Below are 26,163 nucleotides of genomic sequence, written 5' to 3'. Positions count from 1 at the left end.
TCCGGGGCGGGCCCCAACATCAAGGCGTGGGACTGCGGCGGAGCTCGGTCAGAGCCCCCCGCAGCCCCCCAGCCCCCCAGCCCCCGTGCCCCGGGAGCCCAGCGGCCGGCGTTCGTGCGCTCGCACATCGATTGGCACTGCCTCGCTCCTCCGGCTCCAGACGCGGCGGAATGGGCGCGAGCTCCGCCGAGTCCAGGGGAGCGCGGGGCGGGAACCAAGGCAGGCGGGCCAGGGGATTGCCGAGCGCACGGATGAGCGCCGGTGCCGGCTCGCGCTCCTGTCTGGCGGGTGGCGGCGCCGGCTGGTCGTGCGGCGCGAGGCCCGGACCCCCGCAGTCGCCGGGCCCGGTCGCCTCCCGCGGGCGCGCGCGCCACGCGCGTCCCTGCCTCCCGGAAGGCCGACGCAGGGCCGGCGGGAGGGAGCGCGCGCGGGCGGCCCCGCCCCTCCCCCTCCGCCGCCGCGGAGCGCGCAGGGAGCCGCCAGGGGCTCGGCGGCGGCGGCGTCTGGCCCCAGCTCCTCCTCCTCCTCCTCCTCCTCCATCTCCTCGCTCCCTCCATCTGCCGTGGGTATGGCCCGTCGCTGGAGCACAAAAGAGTCTCCGCGGCGGGGGTCGGCGTGGCTCTTGCTTTTCCTCGCTGGCGTGTACGGTAAGTGTCCGCCTCCCCGCGTCCCGCTGACCGAACAAAGCTGGGGCGACCCCGGGTTGGGGTTGGGGGGGGGGTGTGCAGGCCTCCAGGACGGGCTGTGCTTGGGCGACCCGGGGAAGACCCTGGTTGCCGGCGGGACAAAGACCCACGCGGGATGTTCGGGGAGGGTTGCCTGCCCGCCGGGGATGCTGAGGTCCTCTGGCCGTCGCCGACCCTTTGGGGCGATTGAGGCGGGCCGGTCCGAGCCTGGGGTCCCTGCGGAGCGGCGGCGGGCGCGAGGGCCCCGGCGGCTCGCTCCTCTAGCGCTTGCTGCCGGGTGCCCAGTCCTCGCGCACAAAGATGTGACCGTGAGTCTATGAAGGGGAGGTCGCCTCCGGGACTGTCCTGCTCCAGATCCTTCCCCGAGGCAGGAAGTTCTTCTCTGTGAAATTGCTGTCGCACCCGTCTCTCTTGGTCCCCATTCCCTCCAAAAGCACCCCAGTTGCTTCATTGCCACCCCTCCACCTCTGCGCCCGGGGCTCCGTGGGTCCGGGGCGTGTAGGATCTTGTTCCCCAGTAGCTGCACGCGAGAGAAGGCCAGAAAATAGTTTCCAGCCCCACCTCGGTCTTTCTTTCTTGGGGCGTACAAGTCTGCCCTGACTCCACTTGTCATTTCATCCCTGCCCTCTGATACTGTTGTGACTGCTGCCTCATTCGGGTCTGTGATCTGGGTTAGGGATACTTCTATAAGGATTGCAGGCGATTGTGTGCCACGACTGTGCTTTGTATGAACTAAGGGGGATTAAGGACTGCTCACCACTTGAGACCTGAGCGTGGGCTCTGACTTCAGCATTCTTAGTTCCCATGAGTTAACTCCTTCAATAGGTATTGCAGAGAACACAATTAATATTTCAGTTTTGGAGTACTGGTTTGATTTCTCCAGAAAAACAAACAGAAGCTACTTGGGTTTTGTTGTTGTTATTTTCTCTGATTAAAAGTCCACGTTATTTACCACAAATACTGATCCGGTAGTTTCTGTCAACATATAATATGTATCCCCCAGCAAATGATAGCTTGTCTTTTGAAAGCACTTACCTGTGGAATTGAATATGATGCTAACTTTCAAAGCGTGAGACTTTGCATTATGTGAAAAATATAATGGGACTTAAATGGGCATTTCCCGACAGCCAAGAAACGGTACTCTTCTCAGTATAATCCAGGGTGAGTTATTTTGTTCTGAGGAGGAGGAGAGATTCATCCACATTTAATGGATGTAGTAACTGTCAGTGATGTGTTTGTGGAGGACCTGAGAACCCAGAGAGGACTCCTCACCGTTAGTTTCATACCTGCTTGGCTGATGACTTGTGGGTTTGGGTCCACACCAGCGATTAATAAGCTATTATGTTGTCATTTTCTAGCCTGGAGGTGAGTATAGTTTTGCGCCAGGTTTGGTATAATGGCCCAGAAGAATGGAAAGTGAGAGGAATCTTTAATCTAGGGTAATTAGGAATGTCCAGTTTCCTATGCTCTGCACTGTAATCAGAATTGAGTTTATGCGATGTCTGATCAGATTGAATAAAATAGCAGTGAGTCTTCAGGAAAACTCATGCCATTGGTGTTTGATCCTTTGCCTTCAGAGGTAAAGAGGCTGTAAAGCGGTATTGGTCCTGGTGTATTCTTTTATACTGATACACAAAGTGGACCTCGGTAGGTACCTTACAACTGTTTATCTCTTGGGTGTTTGTGTTCAGTGAGGAATTGAAGTCAAAGGCAAAAACTCCTTTTTCCACCATTGTGGGATCATATATATATATATATATATATATATATATATATATATATATATATATACACATATATATATACACACACATACATATATATACACACATTTATATACATACATACATATATATAATATTTTTCTTTTTATTGGTTATCTCTGCATTTACATTTCAAATGTTAACCCTTTCCCACATTCCCCTCCCCCTCCCATTGCCCCCATGAAGGTTCTCAGTGGGATCATATTTATAAAGCTGTCAGGTGATTATCCCAAAGGTTGATGTCCAGCCACTTGAGTTTCTAATGATAAGAAGATAAGAGGCAGGGAGATGGGCAAAACGCTGAGCTGTATTGACAGAGCTAAAGGAAAAAGAAAGTCTTCATCCTGAAGCCGGGGCATTCTGTTCAGGTGTGTGTGTGTGTGTGTGTGTGTGTGTGCTTCTGTTTCCGCACCCAGATTTGGGTTTATATTAATAGGGAAAGCAGAACAAACAGTGGTTAGACTGTGTACTCATGTAGGCATAGTGGAGTTTGTGTGTTACAGCTGTTATGTATAGTTGTGTATAGTGGATATAATCTGACAGGACCATTTGAGTGAGCGTACAACACACATGCATACTTTATGGAAGTGTCTCAGTAAAATTCTTGAAGTCCTAAATTCCATCCCTGGTTCATGTAAGAAGCTGGACAATGTGGAATGTTCTCCGGAAGGTAGAGACAGCCAGATTCCCTGGGGCTCATTAGTTAGTCTAACCTTCTTGGTAAGCTCCAGACCCATGGGCGAGCCTTGTCTGGGAAAAACGGACAGCACCTGAGGAGGAATCGTGCATACGGTTGCCCTCTGACCTCCATATACACCTACACGTGTGTACACACAGAAGTACGGCTTCAAAACTCAAGGACTGTTGAGATAGCTCACTAGGTAAAGTGTTCTACACAGTCTGGTGATGAGTTCAGGGTCTGGAGCCCACATAAGGTAGAAAGAGATAATAAACTTCACAAAGCTGTCCTCTGGCCCCCACAGACTCAGGTCCTGCGCTCGCACACATTTATGAAAGTGAGTCGATAAATGAAATTAGAAAGTTTTGTTAAAACAAGTGAATGTTCTGAATAGCCTGGCATAGACCTGATAAGGAAAGGTTCTGAGCCACTATTGAGGGAATTCAAACACTGGCTTTTGTTTGTTTGTTTGTTTGTTTGGTAGGTTGCTTATTTCTATTTTTTTATTTATTTATTTTTTTTAGTTACTCTTAGCCTTTAACCAAAATATGAACCTTTAAAACATTTCGCAGATTTAATAACTCTCATTTGGTGTTCACACCCTTTACATAACGTTTTATTTGTTGGCGAACTGTGATGCGAGGCTTTTGGAGCTGAAGGTTGTCTTTCCAGACATCAGAGTCTTGCTTGAACTTTAAACGAATTGAGATTCTCCGTAAGCCTACATTCAGTGCTTTCTGAGGTTGTCCTAGGGCCAGCATTACGCTTCAGTCATTCTTCTCAGGGAGAAAGTCCCCGGTCGATCAGTTTCTCACACCAGCATGCCTGCGTTGCCACATCATGGAAGTTCCCAATGCCTTTCTCTTCCAGTCATTAGCTCTTGCTTGTTTCCCAAACTAGTTGGCAGCGGGAACAGCACCATTGCTCCCTCACTTCCTGTCTGTCTCCTAGATCCCTGTTTGCTATCTGTCACTCAAATTGATCCTTTAAATACATTTTACATTGCTTTTAGGTGTACCCGGAGAAAGGAACAAAGTTCATGAGCCGGTGTCCTTATGTTTGGGATACACTCAGACATGCCGCCTGTCCCTCTTCCCTGCCTTCCCTTTCCTCTTTGGTCATCTTGACTCTAGCTTTTGACCCCACTGTTTCATTTGATGAACACTGCCCCAGAGGAAGCCTTGGAATATGATTTACAACATCTGTTTTGCTTGTCTGCGCTCTTATAATTGCCGTTGAGAGTTTCGGGTAAAGCAGTAAGAACTCACCGTGATGTCTACTTTCTGACCTGGGATAGCATTCCTGTTTGAACTGTCATTTGATTGTGGCGGAAGTCTTTATTGTGTGTCTGCTGTTCTCCTTACTGTTCATATCTAATGGACGAATCTTTCCCCCGTGGATTATACAGATCACTCCGCAGTACTAAAATTCTTTCAGTGTAAGGATAGGGTACAAGTTCCAATTTTAGAAAAGTGGTAGAAATAACTGGAACAGAAGGGGAAAAAAAATTAAGCTGATGCCAATTACTTCTGAGAAAGTCAAGCTTGATTACATAAAATATGTTGAATAAAACTGAATTAATTGCTTACTATAAACCCTTTTCTGGGTTCAGAATCTAGATTGTATCTATATCCTAGGGAGACTGAAGACAGGCAGCAGATTCCTGCCAGTGTCAGGGGATAGGGTGGAGTGACAGCTTTTAGAAGGGTAGCTGTCTACACTGCAGGAGCTTGGAAGAGGTTTGAGTGATGTGTCATCAATGATTTAGACACTTCCTAGAAAGTCTAATCTCTGCAGAAGAAAACTGCAGAGGTAAGTGAGCAGAAGGCCACGCTAAAATGTAGATGTTAAAGCCAGGGCTTGCTCTGTAGCCCAGGCTGGCCCCTGACTCCTCAGTGCTAAGGTTACACATCTAAGTGCTAGGCCTGGGCCAAGGCGTCTTTCTGGAGAACAGAAAGTTTAAGGCTTATGGAAAGGTAAAGGGAATTTCTCATTCTGATCTCAGGTATCTTGTTTCACATAATTGGTTGTTTTTCTTAAAAATATTAGGAATATTCACTAAAGAATGAATGTTAAATGGATGGATACAGATGAAGTTTATGTACATTTAAGCAGATAGAAAGAATGCTTTGACTTTCAAATTGCAAAATGTGTATCAATTTGTTTTCCTGCAAGTCTTTGTAGGCACAGGAAGGTTGCTTTGACCTCTAACTGCTAAGGTTCCCTCTAGACTCTCCTCACCCCAGTCCTACTTTCTCCCCCTACATTTTTTAGATAAGGCAATAGATATTGCCATTCCATGCATGTGTGTGCTCACATACATACATACATACATACATACATACATGCACACACACATACATATACTTTCAACAATGAATTAGCTTAATGAGATCCCATCATCTAATCATTAAAGGAAAGAAGAAGAAGCCGACCCTTACCGTATTGAGCTTTCGGCATTTCCTGCTATGGGTGTTGTTCTTGGACATCACTCATTGACAGTTTCAGTCTGTCTCACCGGGTCATCGGTCATCGTATACAGCTGTCTTGGATTAAGAGAAAGAACTGACCTGAGATCTTAACACTAGAGTCAGTGGAGTGATTGCCCTACCCCCTCCCTCATCCCTGCACTTTTGAGTCCTCATCTCTGGTACTGATAGACTCTGCCTCAGGGCCGTCACTACCCTCGTGGTTCTTACCCTCCAGTCAGTAAGTGGTTGCAAGTTCTCGGGCACAAACTGACAAGCATGGCGATCATCAGTAATGAAGTAATTAGGGATGGATGTCTTTCAGGGGACATTTAGGCCCAAATGATAGGTAACTGTGGTGGCACCAGAGAGCTTTGTACGTGGGAACAGGATATTGAAAGGCTGGGACCAGGAGAGCTGGACACACTTGCTGTGGAGCATTAGTGGAGGCGTACCATGGTGAGCACAGGGACCGAGAGGTTTGAAGACCATGGTAAACTTTGAGTTTTATTAGAAAGTTAGCTATTGGAGAGGTTTAAATGACATGATAGAATTTTTATTCTGACAGAATTGCTTTTACTCTACAGTGTGGGGCACTTGAAGTAGTCAGGGTAGTCAGGAAACTACCCTGGTGAGAGACACAAGTGGTTGGAACGTGCTGGTGGTAGGGGAAAAGGATGGATATTATCCTGTTGATAAACAAGGGGTTTCCTCTTTCTTCCTGGGAGCATTTTGTACTTGGGTACCAAAGTTTGGGGTGGATGATGTAATCACATTGTTCCTATGTATTTTCTTGAAGTCATGACCTGAATCATGAGGTGAGATGGAAGAGGAGAAGGGTTACAGAGGGAGATTTCCGTTCCTTCCATTCAGCCTAACAGTTTGGACCCTTGGGAAGTTTTCGTCACTCCATCTAGAAAAGACAACAGTGAGGACGTTTGGTGTGACAGAGGTGTGACAGAGGTGTGACAGAGGTGTGACAGAGGTGTCAATGCTGCATACCAGGCAGGACACTGCTGAGAAGCTTGTATGACAGATGGCAAGAACATGGAAGGACATGGACTGCAGGAGATGCCGAAGGCGCTCACGGAGAACTCTGCCGCAGACTGGTCGTTTTCCCACTAAGTTCAGAGCATAACTTTATGCAGTCTTAGGGGCTGAACAGGCAAGAATCCGAGGGTTAGCCTGGAAGTGAGATGTCAAGTCCCTTTTGCCCAAATTCAGTGCTTTGAAGTAAGTGGTCAATAAAATGTCTTTATGGTATTGGAAAAGTCAAGGTATTAGTAGACTGGAAATTTGGAAGAATAAAGGACTTTTCACTGGATCTTCTCTAACTTATTCATGGATGATATAGTTTTGTCAGGTTCCAGAACCTCGACATAGATGAATCTGACAGAATAATCCTGTTTTCCTCCTAAATGTTTTATAACTCAGTGTCTGGCCTAGAATCAGTAGGTAGAGTAAAGTTGTTATAAACAGATGCTCTCACTAGAGGAGACTTAACCCTTTCAGACGGGAGGAGGAGAAAATGCAGAATGAATGCATATACCTAATGCATTCCGGAGTATGACTCAGAGGTCAACATTTTTGTTGCTTGCTCTCATGACACTAAAACCTTTCTTACTAATAGAATACAAAATTTATTTAAAAATGCCAGGACTAATTGTAAGGTCAGAGTAAAGTGGCCTCCTCGGGGAAGACACACCAGGACTAGTGATTTTGCTTTGGGTCTTTTTGCTCTATGCTTTCTATATGTAGAGGCCTGTTGCTTTATTAATATCAATATTTTCATACTGTTGTAACCACTGCTAACTAGTCTGGTCATTTCACATATACAAGTCACAATGACTTTTCTGAAATAAATGCAGGGTTTTTTTTTTTTTTTTTTTTTTTTTAAATGTAACTTTCTTGCATAAAAGCTAGCAGTAGAGCCAGTGAGGTGGTTTGGCTGGTAAAGGCCCTGCCGAGTTTGGTCACCAAGACCCACATGATAGAAGAATAGAGTCAGTTCCCACAAGCTGTCCTCTGATTTCTATACATCTACATATGGTACACACATGTACACATGCATGTGTCCATACTTACACATATAAAGAAGTAAAGGAAACCCCAACAGCATCTCTCATCCGCTGGGATTTCTTTGTCCCCTGCCCTGTGCACACGCTGTTTCCTGCCTGGCTTATCTTCTTTGCTTATTCACTGTCTGCACTAGGCTGCCACTTGCTTGCCTTTGAGAGTGTTTGTTTCTCAAATATATAAGCCTAATATAAAACTTAAAAATGTACACACACATGCACATGCACTCCAGTGAACATGCTAAAAAAGACAGCAGAATTAATGTTAATCTATTTAACCTTGTATGCCTAAAATTGTACATAAAATAATTATTGAGATTCTCTGGATTATGTTTTCACGCAAAATCTTCAAAGATAGTGTACATTTTATATCGAGGGCTGATTTCAGTTCAACTAACCATGCTGGAACTGCTCACTAGACTTTGACAGATCTGTGTCTATTACAGCTGAAGATAAAGTCCCCTATAGCCCGGCAGCTTTACTTCTGGGTATAAACTCAACACAAGCATGTAGTGTTAAAATGGTAGTAAGAATCATGTTACCTGTTATTACTATACACACACTGATAATTAAACTATGTTAAACGGCGTGTTTTCTACAACAGCAAATCCAATGAGAAGAATGGGATTGTTCTACATGTGTGCACATTATTATAGAGTTCTGGTTGTGCATGAGACATACTTGATGTAATAGCAGACAGTACTTATTGAATAAGTGAATTTGTCCAGAACTGAAGCAAATTGCACTCATGGTATTCCTGATGTTGAAGTACTTTCACATCCGCAGAACGCCATAGAAGGTTGGTAATGATAGTGTTTTATGCTGGGATGCGTTTACTGCATTTTTAAGTCTGTAGCCAACCTTTCCCTTCTTCCTTCATCCCTTCCCACTCTTCCAACCCGCCCTGGCCCAGCCCTGCCTCATTTCCATGTCTGCTCACCCATTCTTCCTGCGGTTGGTTTCAGTGGTGGAGCTGTGCGGAAGCACTCTGTTCGAGTTGTGGTTCTTTTGCCCTTTAGGATTGGGAGAGTGAGGTGTGTTGATGAACTGTCCAGGTCCTGTGTTAAGAGCGGAAATGGATGCTTTTGTCTTCATGAGAAAGGCCGCAGAGAATGTCGCTGTTCCCACTGTGACTAAACTTTATTTTGCTGAACAATATAGTCGAGATGAGCCTGTAGGAAGTAGTAGATTTCTGTTTGGACAAGGTTCTAGAAGAAACGGGGTGTCCTGAGGACTGAAGCTCTCATCTGAAAGGCAGGAGCCCTGGGGAGGCTGCCAGACAGGACATGTGAATTGAACTCAGGCAGGGGTGACAGTCCCTTAAATCTCTGTAAGGTACATGTGCCTGTTTGTACTACCCACTGAAGCACAAACCTGTCCTAGCTTCCTCCGAGTACAACTCAAGTAGGTGTAGACCATGTGAGAAGCGTCATGAGGACAGATACAGTGGCCTGATTGAAATAGCTTAACCCCACATTCCTTTTCTACCACATTATTGACATACTGTACATATTTATGGGGTATAGCATACACACACACACACACACACACACACACACACACACACGTGCTCTGTGTAATAATCAAATTAGACTAATTAGCATCTTGTCTCTTTTTCTTGTGCTAGGAAACTTTAAACTCTTCTGTTTTGTTGTAAAATATGTAATTGTGAACTCCAGTCGGCCTGGTGGGTTTATGTGTGGGTATGGAAGAGAGGTTTGGAATTAGAGCACAGGATGTGCCCCTGGTTTTGCCTTATTATTCTATTTTTAATCTCTAATCTAGCCAAATGTGGTGGCACGGACCTGAAATCCTAGCACATTAGGGGTGGAGGCAGGAAGATCCAAGAGTTCAGGGCCAGCCTGACACCTGTCAGAAGTCAGGAGGGCTCAGACAAACAGACATTACAGTTCTCAAGGTTTATTGGCATTCTTAGGAGCATAGTGTGTGTACATGACGCCGTTGGAGGGATAACTCCTTGGCTTTTTTGTTTATTGCTGATTTATGGTCTCCTAGAAGACAGTATTTCACGTTATTTTACTTTAAGCCAACAATGACTTTCTCTTAAATCTTCCTACATTTGCGGCTGTCACCCCGTCACTCTGAATACTGTCTCTGCTTTGCCACTGTTTTCTTGAACAGTCTCACCCCGCATACATGTCTGGGCTGTAGTTGTCCTCTCTGGCCCTTGCTTGGTTTTGTGGTGTACGGATTTCCTCGTGTTCTAACTTTTGAGGTAACTCTTTTAATCTTATCTTTAAAATTATGGGGCAGATTGACCTTGTTGTCTCTGCTGTGAGGGTTTGTGAATGTTAAGGTAACTGCAGACGGGCACTTGGTACTGGATTCTGGGTACAGAGCAGGTGCCTCACTTTGGATTTCCTCCTGCTATTCCCTGATGGCAGCGCCTTCTGCCTACAGTGCTGACCTTGCTAGCCACTGACTTGGTGGTCACCGGTGACGCATGACTGAGACATCGCCTCATCAGTTTTCAGTATCCTGTTCCTTTTTGTTCGTAAGCAGCATGCCATTGTGTGGATACACCTCAGCTTAATCCCTTGTAAATGTAAACATTCATGGACAGCTTTTCTGTGGACGTGAGCTTTAATTTCTCTAGAGTGAATACTTAAGGGTAGGGTTCCTGGGTCTTAAGTTTCATACATGTTTTCAAATATAGGAGGGAGCAGTGGTCTGTCTCCCGCAGCGTTGAACAGTTTGCGCGTGACAGCTGCGTGGCTTCACCGAGTTTTGGTGTCTCCATAGCTCTTCCTGTCACTCCTGTTTCCATTTCACACTGTTAAGTGGCTCATAGTCTTGACCTTCTTTTCACTTTTTTTTTTTTTGCCATCTTGGATGAAGTAATCAAGTTCATTATTTATTGTCCATCGTTTTCCATTTACTGCTGAAGTCTTAGGGGTCTTATATGTGTTTCCCTCTCTCTCTCGTCTTTAGCTTATCTTCTAGAAAGTGCCATTGACAAGCGGAAATTTTACGTCTGCTGAAGTGAGCCTCTCAGTGTTTTATGAGTTACAGCTTAGAACCGTGTTGTTGTACATTGTGACCTAAGATGCGTCTTGATTTATCATTTCATAAGAATGAAGTTTGTGAAGAAGTTTGGTTTTCACAAATGTTTCCAACACCGTTTTTTGGAAATACTCCCTTTCCCGTTTGAGTTGTTCCTCTGTTGGAGGTTAAGTGAGCACTTCGCTGGGTCAGCTCTAGAGTCTGTTTCCTCTCACACGCGCTGGAAAGCACGTCACCTCTCACGCTGACCTGATCGCTGTGCTTCTCGGTCAATCCTGGTGTGGTGTGATCCTTTTATTCCCCATCAGAATTTCCTCCATTCTTCTGATTCCCGTTCCTTTCCACACTACGCTGTCAAGTTAGCTCATTTTTGTCTAGGAAATATCCTGATAAGATTTTGCTTCTTACCATACAGTTTTAAACTTCTAGAGCATTCTGGGAAAGAAATCGACACCTTCACTCTTAATTTCTACTTCACAAATATGGAGTCTTTGCTAGGGCTGCATGCATGTGCCGTACCTGGCAAACAGTTTTTGAATATTTCCATCGCCTTTTATTCTTAGAGTGACCCATCTGGTCATTGTGTGCACAGTCTATGTTGGTTGTTTGACAGAGGGGCTGAGTCAGTCTCCAGCGCAGGCTGTTGAGAAACTCCCTATGTAGGACAGGCTGCTTTCCTTAGGCTCCAGCATGAGGCTGGAGGTGTGAGCCACTATGCCCGCCTCTTTGTTTTTATTTCCAGATATGTACTGTGGACATCTGCCTTTTTACACGTCAGCCTTTCCACTGTTTTTAGTACGGCCAGACCGGCAACCATCACTCTTGCCCAACTTGAGAATTCTTGTTAACCTCCAGGAAAAACGCGTTACCTGTTAGCCGTCGCTGCCTGTCAGCGCTCTTCCCAACCCGGCAACAAGGAAAAAGTCTGAGCGCAGATTTATCCGTTCTGGATGTTTCGTTAAATACAGTCATATGACATGCGTTTTTTTTTTTTTTTGTTTGTTTGTTTGTTTTGTTCCTGGCTTTACCTAGCAAATGTTTTCATGATTATCCATGCTGCAGCGTGACTCAGGACTTTGTTCCAGGTTTTGTCCAGAACACATCCTGTTCTATGGCTCGGTCACATTGCTCTACCCCTGTTGGGTGGCATTTCAGTAGTTGTCACTTTCTGTATTTTCCTATGTGTTTAGAGGGAGGAGTGAAACTCATAGTGCACGTTAGAACTGTGTCCAGTTGCTCAGCAGTACTGTTCTGAGTTTCCTGCAGCCGCAAAGACCGTGCGGCCACCCTGGTGCGCCTGGAGGGATGTTGTGGCTTTGGGGTTTGTTCTTGTTTCTCCCTGTGATTGATGACTGTGTGTATGTTCTGTGGAGAAATGGCCTCCAAGTCCTGTGACATTTCTAGTGAGTTGGCTTACTTTTTTGTTGTGCTGCAAGCCTTCGGTGCACGGTGTGCGAGTATCTCTCCTATGCAAGCATCTCTCCTGTGCAAGCATCTCTCCTGGCCTGTGGGTTATCTTCCACTTTCCTAACATGTCCTTCAGCATACAAGTGTTTCCAGTTTTAAAAATTATGATTTCTGTGTTTCATTTTGCTTTGTGGGTTCCTGTTGTAGTTAACAGTCCATTTCCTAGACTAAGGTCAAGGTTCACTCTTGGACTTTTTGTGTGGTTTTTGTGGAATTGTGTCATTCGGCCCTTACTTGAAGGTTCTGGTCCATTCTGGCTTATCTTTTAATGTACTGCGAGGTAGGTCAACTCATTCTCTGTGCATGTGACTTTTGGATTATATTTGAAAAGACTTTTTCCACATTTGATTTTGTTGACACCTTTGTCGCAGGTCAGCTGACCCAGCAAAGAGGGTCCTTAGTCATGCTGCATGTATCTGGCATCCCTGCCTAGATTTCATTTCCTGTTGCTGTGGGAAAATTCTCTGATGAATGTAACTTGAGAGATGGGTTTGTTTGGCCCCACAGTCCAAGGGGCACGGGGCACAGTGCGTCTGTCCTGCTGAAGCAGCCGAGGCAGACAGCATCCAGTCAGAGCACAGAGAGCCTAAGTGTGTGCACTTAGGGCATGGCACAGCCAGGCAATGGCTGGCCTGCAGTAGGTGTTCCCATAGGGCACAGTCCGTCTCCCTGCTGACCCCGGAGTCTGTCAAATGACAGTTAAGTCCTATGCCAGTGCCCTGTAATAGTTCACCTTTCTGGTAAGTTTTCAAATTAAGAAGGATGAATTTTGCAGTTGTTCATCATTTTTTGATGATTTTTGGTTTTTGGCAATAATCACAAGTAGGAAGCTAGGGTTTGACCCTAGAGAGTTTAGCTGCACAATCTGTGCCGCCCTCCCCATGTTTACTTTTTTTTTCTAGCTTAATAACTTGAGAAAGCAAATGAAGCTTCTTAAAATTTATACGTACACGTTTATAAGAGGGTTTTAAATGGGGGGGGGGTGGGCTATAAGAGAAAAAGTGCCTCCCCCAGCCATGTACCACAGACTATGAGTTATTTCTTTTCAAATTGTTGTTCATTGGGTCCCATAAATACTCCCCGAAAACATTATGGCCAGTATTGGTTTTGGTGATCTAGAATTCAGTGGCAAGACCCTAATGCTGACAATACCATGTAGTTGGGTCATAGGACATGGAGAAATCAAGCTGGTACCAACCTGGAAACTTCATCCCTATGCTGGACGGTTCTTTGTACACCACTGGAAGGGAGAAGTCCTCACCAGCCTCAGCAGCCTCAGCAGCTGTGAAGCTTCAGTAACACTGGTCCAGCAGTTGGACCTGTCACCTAAGACACTAACTACACTGCTGCTTTTGCGTTACTGCCTGGAGACCTCCCTTAACTCAGCAAACAGGCTGATTTAATTCTTTCCTGCGTTTATTGTTTTTAATTTATTACTCGAACTTATCTGGTTGTGAGTCTGCTGATAGATGAGCCAGGGATGCTGGATTATTAATGTTTTCTGAATGTATTCCAGTTTGCTCTTAATTGAAATTTCTAAGTGGCAAGATGCTTGGTTATTGGATTTTTATCCTACCTCCCCTCAGGGTGTGTTGTAAGGCTAGTAAATGACTTACACAAATACTTTCTGCATCAAATGTTAATTTTCTTTTTTCTTTAGTAGATAGACAAATGACAACTTATAGGAACAGTAATTGGATAGTTAATAAAGTTAGAAAGATTAACTTCAGAAGGATTAAAAAAAAAAACACCACCAGCCAATTTAGCAAATAAGTAAAAGTCAAACTGTTCTATCAGATGTTCAGAATCATTAATAAACACAAAACAAGACTGGTTAGGGCCAGTGAAATGCACATTCATGCTTTGATAACATGCTAATCTTTGGCTCATGTATTTTGGGTATTATTTGACATAACTTGGACATAAACTTCCTTGATGTTGATGTTATTTATAGTTTGCTCACATTCATAACTAATGCTATAATTGTTAAATTTTTGTTAATTGTTCTTTGCTTTTTTTATATTTTTATGAGTCATAAAAATGCATCAAAGGCTGGAATACTTTTAAGGTTCTCTGTAAAAATAATACCCAATTTGTTTTGAATAATTCTCTTTAATTATTACCTTGAATGCTTTATATATAATTTACTTAATCTTTTTCCCAAACTCCAAATGGATTATATTTTTGCTCCATAAGTAAGCTACAGGGAAAATTTTTGTGCAATTTAAGCCATTTTTTTTTCTAGGAGAATTTGAGTACAGTAAGCCTTTGCTCATAGATGTTAAGGTGGTAATGCCTTCCCAGTGAGCTAGTACAATGCCACCACCACAGCCATGAGTGCAGCCGGAGCCGTAATTGTGGGCACTAACTACCATTGTCACCGAAAGGATTCAGGGGTCACGAGATGGATGATTGGTTCCACCACAGTAGAAAACACAGCAGATGACTGGGCTATTCTGCATCACAAAGCAGGGAAACTACCAGAGTCCGTGGGCTGAAGGCGGAAACGTGAGCATCAAGCCAGTCATGAGGACAGCTGATTGCAGTGCACTGGGTGTATAAAAACTGTTCCTCCTTACAACAGGACACACACTGTTGTAAGGAACAAACCGGCTGACAGCAGTGAAGACAAATGGCTGGCACACTGTATCCTCTGAAAATAAAGACCTGTGAGATAAAGAATGAAACATTTACGTGTTTGTCTTTATGAAACAATGTATCAGGGTAAGCAAGTACCTTAGAGGGAAAGTTCTGGTGAAACACAGCCACTGGTTTGTGTGCTTATACTCTGTTGCTTTTGTGCTTAGTGGGAGAGCTGAGGCCTTGCAGCAGACTTTGACCACTCAGCCTAAACGGTTTGAAGATTCCTTTTTACAGAGTGTTTGCTGAGCCTTGAAGTAGGTGGGTAAAAGTAAATGAGCTAGAAAGGAAATGATGTTACAGAACACGGACATGGAGCAGGTGATCTGCCTTTTGTGACAAGCCAGTCTGTGGACATGGGTCAGATCAGTCCAAGTTCAGAGCTACTAGAACACTTGCCAGATGTAACATTTGAGACTGCAGAAGGCTTTGTATGAACACACTGAAAAGATCAGATAATCAGGCAAATCAGATTATGGCTGGTTATATTAGATGATGCTGAGAACTCTTTAGGATCCTAATCGCAGAGCTGTACTTTGAGACACATGGAGGACTGACAGTTGGCATTCACATTTAACATAGCTCCTAGAAAGCCAGTGGAGAAGGCAACAGAATCACTAATCAAGTACCAAACTCTCAGACCAGCAGGCCCTACACTTTTCCCTGGGTGTGGCAGGCTTTCAGGCAGCTTGCTTTTTTTGAAAATCCCTTCATCCCTTGAATTCCATGTCAGGGTAAGCAAAGCAGTTCTTCTTGCTTCACTGGGTCCCGGTGTCATTTACAGAGAGCGGTCCGGATGAGTCCACACCGTCCTGGTCTCCTGTCTGGCTCTGTTCAGTAACTAGGAGAGGAGCATTGTCACACCTTGTGTTCCTTACACGGGCCTACTTTAGTTGATCCTGAGGTGGTTCTGAAAGCATAGATAGATGAAAGTATTGGGCAAATGAAACTTTGAGCAGCAGTGAGGCACATTTCTGTCTTGGGAGGTACTGCGAGAGAATCAAGTACATGATTTTATGGTAAGATGGACCTAAGCCTAGATGTTATGTTCTCTAGTCGTGTTACCGTGAACACATTATTATCCTTAACATTTAATTTCTGTTTGTATATACCAGAGGCGACACCTATTTCAGATACTTTCATGATAATTAAGTAAATTGAAATCAGTGAAGATACTTGTATGGCTCAGATGGTAAAGTGTCTATCTTAGACCTGAGTTTGATCTCAAAAACCCATGTAATAAAAAGTCAGGTGTGGCAGTGCACACTTGTAATCCAGGGAGGGACAGACAGACACACAGACACAACCTGTATATACCCGTAAGATACTCTGTCTTTTACTCAGGGATGCACACATGCATCACAGGTAGGTATATTTACCTGGAATCATTTTTAAAAGTTACATAAAGGATAAGTCCACGTGTGATATCTCTATAGGACTTTAGCGTGTGTGTTCATGTGGGCTCGTACACATTTGTGGGAGTGCATGCAGACACAGTGCCACAGCACTCTGGTGGCAATCAGAAGGTGGCTCTTAGTCCATCTTGAGGAATCCTGGGGCTGAATGTAGGTTGTCAGGCCTGCCACATGCCCCTCTATCCACTGGGCCATCTTGCCGACCTATGGATGATAAATGTAGTTTTATAGAGTAATTGTGAGATAAACTTCTTTAGAGGTAACTGGGAGGCTAGCTGTTCACTGAGAGGGAAAGAGAATAGTCGTATTTATTAAGATTATAGTCTGTAAGCTAAGTAAGAGCTCAGGAGTCAGGAAACTGAAAATGGTGGCAACATGCTTTTTCCTTGGCATCTCCTCCTCTTCCTTGCTCCATCCCAGAAGATCATTAACACAGAGACAGAGCTTTTCCTTCAAGTGTGAGGCTTCTCAGCAGCTTTAAAGTCCTTTATTAAGTAGTTTACACTCCAAAGGAAGTCCACCGCTAAGCGGTGGTCTCTAATGCATCTAATCGGAGTGACAGTTAATCTGTTTTTTTTTTTCCTCTTTGTGAATTTCCAAATGCATTCACTCATGAGTAATACCTGTCTTCCTTTTTAGGCTTTTGTATTCCATTCCTTATCTTTGTTTAACTTCTTAACAAACATAAAACCAGATTTTTCATTACACAGAGGGTATTTTATACCTTATTTCAAAACCTGATGATCTTGAACAGTTAAATCAGTATGCGCTTAGAAATCTTACCACTGGAAACTGGGTGCTCAGGGTGACAGTGGGGCTGGCAGAAACATGCCCAAGGTACTCAGACTTCGGTTGAATTTAATTAGCTGACTTAATTACCAAAATTGTGGAAATTGAATGTTTCCTCTCGGAGCTGGTTAGGGCTGTAGAATGTCTGCAGGAGTCAGGGCTAATCTGATGTTCCTTCTCTGTCCTCAACAGAGACACATTTCCTGAGCTGGGGGAGAGGCCTTAACAGACGAACTGAAGGTAGCCCAGTGGACTGTTAGAGGCAGAGAGAGCAGCATGCTGAAAACACCAGAGATCTAGAAACTGAATCTAAATATGTATGCGTATGGTAAAAACCACAACGGGTAAGCGTAAGCTAATGATCAGGGTTAGAAGATGGGGATGAGCCATGGGGGTCTATGAGTTCTTAAAGAAGTTAGATCATTTTTAAAGATTAATATGAGACCATCCTTTCTGAGAACAGGGCCAGGGGTCGGAGAGCGGCGTGATCAGAAAAAAGCAGGAAGCCAGCTGATGGGCTGACTCAGTTACTCCCACACTTAGCAGCTGTCTGTCTCCTCCAGTGTGAACAGGTTTTACCCTGTTCTGTGTTTTATCCGTGTGGAGCTTGTATTCAATGCAGAAAGATGTGTAAATGTAATAGGGACACTAAGTAGACGAGGACACATGGGGACAATAAAGAGAACTTAGTGTCCGCTGCCCGAGGAGAGGGGAGGGGAGATCAGGTTGACTTTGGGTCTCTGGACAAGTAGGAGATCATAGTGTCCTTCACCAAGGGATGTAAGAGCGAGGTTCCAGGGCATGTGAGAAATTTCAGTCTTGAGCTTAGCAAGCTTGATGTGTGTAGGTAATATTAAGTCACAGTGGTGCAACAGTAAAATAGTCTTTAGGGTAAAGCTAGAAGTAACAGTGTGGTGCTGGCAACAGCCCAGACACGGAGACACCGAAGTAGACTAGAAAACCCCAAATCAGACACGTGTAGCAACAGTCATCCGGTTCTTGACAGAAACATACATGGGGGAAATCGTCTCGATAATAATTGGTGCTGGAAAAACTAATTATCCACATGTTGACTGAAACTGGATTCTCAGTCTCCCCCTGTACAAAAGTCAACTCAGGCTGGACCCAAGCAAGGCACTAATACGAAACCTGACTTGAAGTAAGTAACAGAAACTTAGAAGCAGTGCTGCAGGCGGTAGTCACATAAGCAAGGACTTTCTGAGAAGGGTCCCGTAGCCCAGGAAAGACCTAGAATTGGCACGAGGTTGCATGAAATTGACAGGCATCTCCGAGGCAAGGAGGAAGAGCTTAGCGAGAAGACACAGGGAAAGAACGGGGGGGGGGGGACTCATCAGCCATTCGGGTGACAGGAGCAACATCCAGAACGGTAAAAGAAAACACATCCTTTGGAGGGAGTTAATCCACTCAGCAAATTAGCCACAGATGATTTGAAAATGAAAAAGTACAAGTTAAGTGCCAGGAAAATGTCTGACCTCTTAGGCCACCAGGGAGATGCAAATCAAAAGTGGGACAAGATTCCATCTCACCAGTCCGGTGGCTGCCTTCAGGGGCTCCAGCGAGGACTTTTGGCAGGGATGGTAGGGGAAAGGAACACTCGGACACTTGATGGAGATGGAAGTTCATCCAGTCACCAGGGACATCAGTGTGGAAGTCACTTACACAATTAACATAATTCAGTTACAGTCTCCTGGCGTCTACCCAGAAGGATGTAAGGTCCTGTGTAGTGGTAAATAGTTACACAGCTTTGAGCCCCTCCCGGTGGGTGATTTCACTTCTAGCTATCCGCCAGACCTCTCAGGATTCACTAATGAAAACACGCGCGCGTGCGCGCGCGCGCGCACACACACACACACACACACACACACACACACACACCAGCTTAATTTTGATTTGTCTTGATGAGCTCAATGACTGGGCACGTCCAAACCACCGCACAGCTAACACACACTCCCCTCTGGTATTCTTGAATTAATAGTTGCTAAATCTATATTTTATCTCTTCTACTTCAGACATAATCGGGGGAGGGACGCTGGGGGTGAGTGTTCTGGATTCTTACACATTAGTGGGCCTTTAAGTCTGATCTTTCTGCTTCATTGGTATGGCATGGTTCGTCCTATCTTCCTCTCATGGTGGGTTCCCCTCTTCTCCCCTTCCATTTCTTGTTGGGGACCTATTTTTTTTTTTTTTTTTTTTTTACCATGCCCAGCCACTTTTACTGATCAATCAAAAACTAGATGGGAACAGGAACCCTCAGTGTCTGGACACATAGATTCCAGTGTGATTTGGGGAGAAAATGGGGGCATAGCGAGAAAAGACAAGGCCAAAGCAAGACTGAGATATAGAAGGGCAACCATTAACACACGCCCATCATCTCAGATGCTGGGGCCTCATCTGAGCTGCAGTAGACGTCACAAGTTCTGCCCCAGGCCCTGCTACCTGTAGCTGGCAGGGCTTCTTTTGTAGCTTGCCTTTAACCTAAGAAAGTATGAGTTCTTCTTTCTGGACTCTCCAACATGCTGGGATCTTCATTGCAACTCAGTGTTCTCCCCCTAAGCTTCCCACATAGCGTCCTAGGGGATTTCTCAAGAGAATCTGTCCCTATAACACAGTCGTCTGGTCTTTCTGGAACCTTGCTGTAAAGATAATGACTCCATACGTCCTACAGTCTACATTTCTTCAAAGCCAGCGTCCTGTGAGCAAGGCCAAGCTCTGCTGCCAACGGAGAGGTAGCTATGAGGGTGGTGGTCTCTGAGCGTCTGGGCAGTGACCTTGGGTGGAAGAACAGCTTCCTGTGTGACCCTTCACCAGCAGGGTGCCTTCAGACTCTCTCCAGATGCTCTTCTTTCAAATGAGGTTGTGCTTCCAACCTTGAGCTTTTGACGGCAAGAGTTTTAATGAAGGAACCTTTCCTGTTGTCTCAGTTGAGACTTAGTGGAGTCCCTGGTATGATTTAGGTTTTTGTCAACTGCTCCTTTCTCCAAACTTGCTGTGTCAACTTTAAAAGTTACCTACACTCCTTCCCTGCCCAAAGAGCTCCTTCCCTGCTCTGCTTTTTGGTGTGGTTCCCACTGTACATCTGGCTAAAGCAGCAGGTGATCACTGGCTTCAGTGTTATGCTGCCCCAACATCGCCACTGCTTTACTTCGACAGTCGGCTGTCACAGGGACAGAACGTCGCCAGAGTCTTTGCCAGAGTGTCCCACAGATGAGCGCTCATTCCTTTTCTCTCCATTTCATGAAGCCTCCTGAGCACAGTACTCACTGGCTCTCTGGTCTTTCACTCTGGGAGCTCACAGCTTTGCACTGCTTCTCCAGACTCTTCACCTTCCTCCTGAAACCAGGTCTAAGAACCTCACCATTCAGTTTATTACCGTGACAGTCCCATTTTTTTTCCTGGTACTTCTTTTTCTGTGCTGGTTGCTTCTCATCACTGACACTCCAACAGGATGACTTAATGGGGAAGATACTTATTTTCACTTGGGGTTTCAGAGGGGTTGAGTCCATCATAGTAGGGAAGGCTGGGCAGTGTCTGCATTTGTGGCAACAGGAGTGGCTGTTGACTACACCCCTCTAAGATGACACCATACCTGGGGACCATGTGCTCAGAACATGGGGGTGTTTCACAGTCAAACCATAGCAACAAATATATAAAAAGAGTTTCTGGAAAAGGAACAAACAGGATTGTCTGCCTAAAGATCCCAGGCTAGTTAGCAAGAGTTTGGCTAAGGAAGCTGGTTGAAGCCTTGAAGGAAATAATAAAAGACTACTGTGGTTTTCAAGGAGTGGGAGATAGAGTAGAGCTTGGCTTCATTAAAAGATTTGACAGCAGCACGGAGCATCCATAAAGAAACCACAGGCTGCTGTGGTAGCTTCCCCATTGTCTGCTTCCTCAGCTGTCAGACACTGGATCAAAGTTGATGTTTTGGAGGATGAGAGGTTGGGTATATGTGTTACTGTAATTCTGTCTGTTTAACTCTGTGTTGACTTCCTTGTTAGGGGTAGGTAGGTACCAGAAACAAAACTAGGCTTTTGAGCACGCCACGAAAAAATAAATGTGCAAATGTTATTGATTATTTTAATAATTAGGTAGTTTCTTTTAAGTGCTAAACAGTATACTTCAAAGTAGTGATTTTTAAAAATCATCCTGTCTCTTAAAGGTAGGTTTCTAACATCCTGATCTTATAAGTCACATCTTTATTACAAAGATGATACTTTTTCTAGTTTTTTTCATTAGTTATGTATAGCTGTCAAAATGTTACTAGTGGTGTCAGCAAACATAGGAAGGGTATGGCCACTTGCTAGTCTATTGTTGGCTATCATGTATAGAACTTTAAAAAATGACCCTTTACTCTAAGAGAGGGTATCACTGGATGTCTTAAAGAAAAACTTACAACTATATAACTGCAGAATTTTATCTTTGGAAAGGTACCATTCAAGTTCACATACTCAACAAACCAGTTAGGAAGGTAATACATGTTTTAACAAGCCAAACATAGAAGCATATTGTGAATAAAAGCCAATGAGTCTATTCCTCCCTTGACAGTAGGTATTAAGGGAGGGTTAAAAAGAAATATTCTTAATGTTGAAATTAAATAGATGAAAAATTCATCTGGTCCTACCACTTACCAGCTGAAGGATCTTGGGTGTGTTACCTTGGATTATTTTTCTCATCTATAATAACAAGGGTAATATTCTTATAGCTTAAGGAGGCAGATTTAATAATATATCACAGTTCAGGACAGTGCATTATGCTGCTTATATGTTGCTGGTCAGTAGCTTTTATCTTGAGGGGTGTGGGGTGGAACTTGCTGCAGAGGACAACCAGAGTGTCTTTGGGCCCTGGAAATGTTTTGTCTTGGCTGTAATGCCGGCTGCAGCTCATATTTAGCTGTTAGAACAGGCCAGCATTCCTCTTGAAATACATGGGATTTTTAAAAACTAAATTAGACATTAACTGAGCTGACTTCTAGAACATGTATTGATTGCCACAAGTGATTGATAAAAGTTCCTTCCAGAACTCTCTGTAGGCTTTTCTTAGGTCAGAAGGGGAGCCATTGGGATGAGGCTGACTGACTGAAGTACACAGCCAAGTGAGAGACATAAAAAGGCAGACAAGGGATTGAGAGAAGGCTCTGGGGAGAAAAACATGTTTTGCAAGCAGAAGGATCTAAGTTGAAGTTCCTGGCATCCACATAAAAAGCCAGACATGGCTGTGAATGTCAGTCACCTAGCATTGAGGGACAGGCAGGCTGGAACTGAGAGTTCTGAGAGCTACCAGCTAAAATGGCAACAGTCTGCTCTAGTGGGAGAGCCTGACTCTGCAGCAAAGTAGAAGAGGAGAGAAGGGGACACCACGTCCTCCACATATATGTTCATGGGCACACACACACCAACACACACATGCAGCATATACATGCAGCATATACACACTCTCAAAGGTGGTTTATCACAAGGACTAGCAAACATGTAAAGACACCAATCCTTCATACTTGATTGGTGTAGAAACTGCTGTGGCCATTTGGAAAACAGTTCGGTCATCCCTCAGAACAGTAAACGCCGGGTCACCATATACCCACTAATTGTATTCCTGGTGTATACACTGCAGAGTTGTGCGCAAGCCCTCACAAAAAAGGGAGACTGCCCCATCTTCCAGTTGATGAACAGGTAAGCAGAGTGTCTGTGTCCAATGACAGACTATTGCTGAGGCATAAAAGGGAAGGAAGCAGAGAAGGTGCACACGGTTTTCATAGAGAGTATGGAGTCAGTCCATGGAGTTAGAAGACAGATGGGTGTTGTTAGAAGCTCAGCATAGGACAGAGGCGGGAATTCCAGCTTTCTTTTCACAATGAGGAGAATATTTAGACCTTAGAAACTGGTTTTGGTTTCATACCTTACCAAATACACTTTAAAAAATCACTGACTACACACTTTTAAATGATTTTATGATACATGAAATGTGTTCCAATAGAGCCGTTAATGGAAGTAATGTAGATGTATATTTTATGAGACTTTCTTGGAATTCTGACTCCCCTGACACCTTACTGTTTATAAATCATAGGAGTCATTGAACTTGGATCATCTTAAACTCCTTCTTGTTTATTACTAGTGCTTATGCCAGTGGTTCAAGCTAATTTTAGAATGAGAATTATTTCCATCTGCATGAACATCTCACCGAGATGGTCGGCAGCAGAAGTCTACAGCCTTTGTGTGTTCTCTCTGGGGTGTGATTCATTCTGTGGAGACTGGGAGCTTGTGGTGCTCAGCCTTTCCACTTCACATCATTTATTGTCGTCGTAAAGATCTCCTTTGTTTTTAGTTGTGTGTGTGTATATGCGTGTGTGCATGCTAGTGAATGCTAGTGCAGGTGCCGTGGTGTCTGATCCTCTTGATGGGGCTTGATCAAGTCTTCTGCATAGACAGCACTGGACACGAACTACTACACTTCATCCCCAGCCCCAGATCCTTCTTTTTAAGGTATTTCAAACAAAATCTTACTAAGACAGATGAGGAGAATACCTAAAGTATCTTTTCCATAAAATACTATAGATAAGCATTACTACTATTTTAAGCGGCAGATACACTCTGGGCAGTTCATAAAGATCTGTTGTGGATGACTTAAATTAGAAGATTGAAGAAATAAAATAATTTTAGAATACTAGTAAGTACATGAAGCAAAAATTCTAATCTTAACCTATTTTGGGGGGGAATAGGCATTTTAAAAATAAATTATTGGTGTTTTGCGTGCATGTGTGTCTGTGTGAGTGTGTTGGATCTCCTGGAACTGGAATTACAGGCCGTTGTGAGCTGCCATGTAGGTACTGGGGATTGAACCTGGGTCCTTTGGAAGAGCACAGCCACTGAACCATCTCCTCAGCCCCAACATGTTTTTAAAGCTACTAGAAAGTCTTTCCCCAGAATATTGCACTGAATTCTTCACACATTTTTAGAGAAACCATAAACAGGTCAAATTATCAAAATGTCGCCAATTTTACTTACCAGACGTTTATTTTTCTGTAGTTGTGGATGGTCAAGTCTGAGGTTTAGACGATGTCAGATGGAAGTTTCTGCTGAAGCACCTCTTCCTGTGTCCTCCCGTGCGTCTTCATTTAGCAGAAAGCCAGGTTCAGGTGGTTCTGAGAAATGATACGGCCACTCTCCACACATCTCAGTCCTGCCCCGTGTAACAGGCAGAAAGACTGTTTCCCCATCAAACCAGTCTTTCTAGCAGACCACATAAGGGTATAGTGTAAGAGACTCACTGTAGTGCAAAGGTAAGTATGCCTCTGTCCTTTCTTTCCCTCTGTTTTGTTTGAAATGTAATGGATGGGTCAGTCTGCAGCATGTTGGAGCTGAGAGACCAGGGTTGAGCGCTTCTCCCCGAGGCTGTCTGTCTCCTAGAGGGTAACATAATTCTCTATAAAAGCCACAGGGATCATACTATTAACTGTCTACCTAAAAGTACCTATAATACATATATGCTGATATAGAATCATGCAAATAGTTCAAATGAAAGTTTTACCTCTAGGCTGACAATGTTCCCACCAAGAACAAAATATCAGCTAACATTTAAAAAAAAAAAAAAAAAGCTACCAGCCCTTTTGAGTTGTCAGGGCTATCCACGGGACTCCTAATCCCATGCACTTCTGACACACAGCCTCGGCATCCCCAGCTACAGGTGACCTGAAGGTCTCCTCCCTGAGAAGTAGCTTTTACGGGACCAGCAGGTGCTGTGTCGACTTCCAACAGAAGGGAGCACCCCCACCCAGTTCTGCCCAGTTGTAATGCCTGCGAGACGCAGCGGTGACCAGCATGTTGTGACCGTTCTGTGGGGAAATGGAACCAACTCCCCAGGGAAGGGGAGCACCAGCTATCACTGCGTTACCAAACCAGCACAGTCCCCGACTAGACGCCAATGATTTGTCTTCGGATCCACCGATAAATTGCTTGTGGATTCCCAGGGGACTCTTTTGACCAGCAATTTAATTAGATGTTCCCAATTGCTGGTACTGGAAGCTTCATTTGGTGACAAGAGATTGCCAGTTGGGACTCTCTCTTCCCTATTACGTGGTGATTTCATTTAGATCACCTTCATATATGTATATATTCTAGGAAGCTTCTACTGTATTAGGTTTCCATATCACCCCTCAAATGCCCCTTAATTTTCACCCTCTTCCCTCCCGCTCCTCACTTGATCCTCTACTCTATCCATCCGTAACGATTCCATTCGCCTTTTCTGGGGAGATTTATCTCTTTCCCTATTCCCTTAATCTACACATAATCTGCATGGTTCTATAGATTGTAGCTTGGCTGTATCATTGAGTCAACAGCTAATATCCACATAAAAACAAATACAAATACATACCGTAGTTGTCTTTCTGAGTCTGGCTCCATCCACTTACCTGCACATTTCTTGATTTCATTTCTTCTTAACAGCTGAGTAATACTCTCTTGTGTAAGTGTAATCTGTCCTTCTGTTGAGAGACGTCTAGGTTGTTCATATTTCTGGCTATTGTGAGTAGAGCACCAGTGATCATGGTTGAGCAAGTGGGATGTGGTAGGATGGAGCATACTCTATGCCCAGGAGTGATGTTTTAGTTAGGATTTCCATTGTTCCGAAGAAACACTGCGACCACAGCAATATTAATAAAACAAAACATTTAATTGGAACTAGCACACAGTTTTGGGGGTTTAGTCTTTTTTCCTCATGATGGGGATCATGGCATCCTGCACACAGACATGGTGCTGGAGAAGCAGAGAGTTCTGATCCAAAGTTATCAGGAGGAAACTAGAGTTTTGTTTCATACTGGGTATGGCTTGAGCATTTAAGACCTCAAAGCCCTGCCCCCACAGTGACACACTTCCTCTAGCAATGTCATACATCCTCCAGTAAGGCCACACCTCCTAATAGTGTCACTCCCGTGGACTAAGCATTCAAGGATATGAATCTATGGGGGCCAAACCTATTCACATCACCACACGTGGTCTAGCTGCATCCTGAGGTAGACGAGTTCCTGCCTTTCTCAGGAACCACCACACTGGCTTCATCAGTGGCTCTACAAGCAGTGGATGGGTGTTCCCTTGCTCTACATCCTCACCACCATAAGCTACCACTTGTTTTTTTGCTCTTAGCCTCTCTC

General features: G+C 44.4%; 1 protein-coding gene across 2 annotated transcripts in view; it reads left to right on the top strand.

Annotated features, from left to right (window-relative positions):
* Positions 1-398: 398 nt before the first annotated feature.
* The window catches only part of LRP12 (LDL receptor related protein 12), a gene marked incomplete at its 5' end in the record, with an annotated part of 69,378 nt that continues 43,613 nt past the window's right edge, over positions 399-26,163 (top strand). The window contains one exon of one of the 2 annotated variants that reach the window (XM_080909299.1): positions 399-647. In XM_080909299.1, coding sequence (XP_080765425.1) covers positions 569-647 — 79 coding nt within the window. The remainder of the gene's footprint in view (positions 648-26,163) is intronic. The other variant, XM_080909298.1, reaches the window with a different exon arrangement.

The sequence above is a fragment of the Micromys minutus genome (assembly GCF_963924665.1).
Source record: "Micromys minutus genome assembly, chromosome: 33".
In the NCBI taxonomy this organism is placed as follows: Eukaryota; Metazoa; Chordata; class Mammalia; order Rodentia; family Muridae; genus Micromys; species Micromys minutus.
Note: the sequence above shows the minus strand (reverse complement) of the source record. Positions and strands in the feature narration are given on the sequence as shown.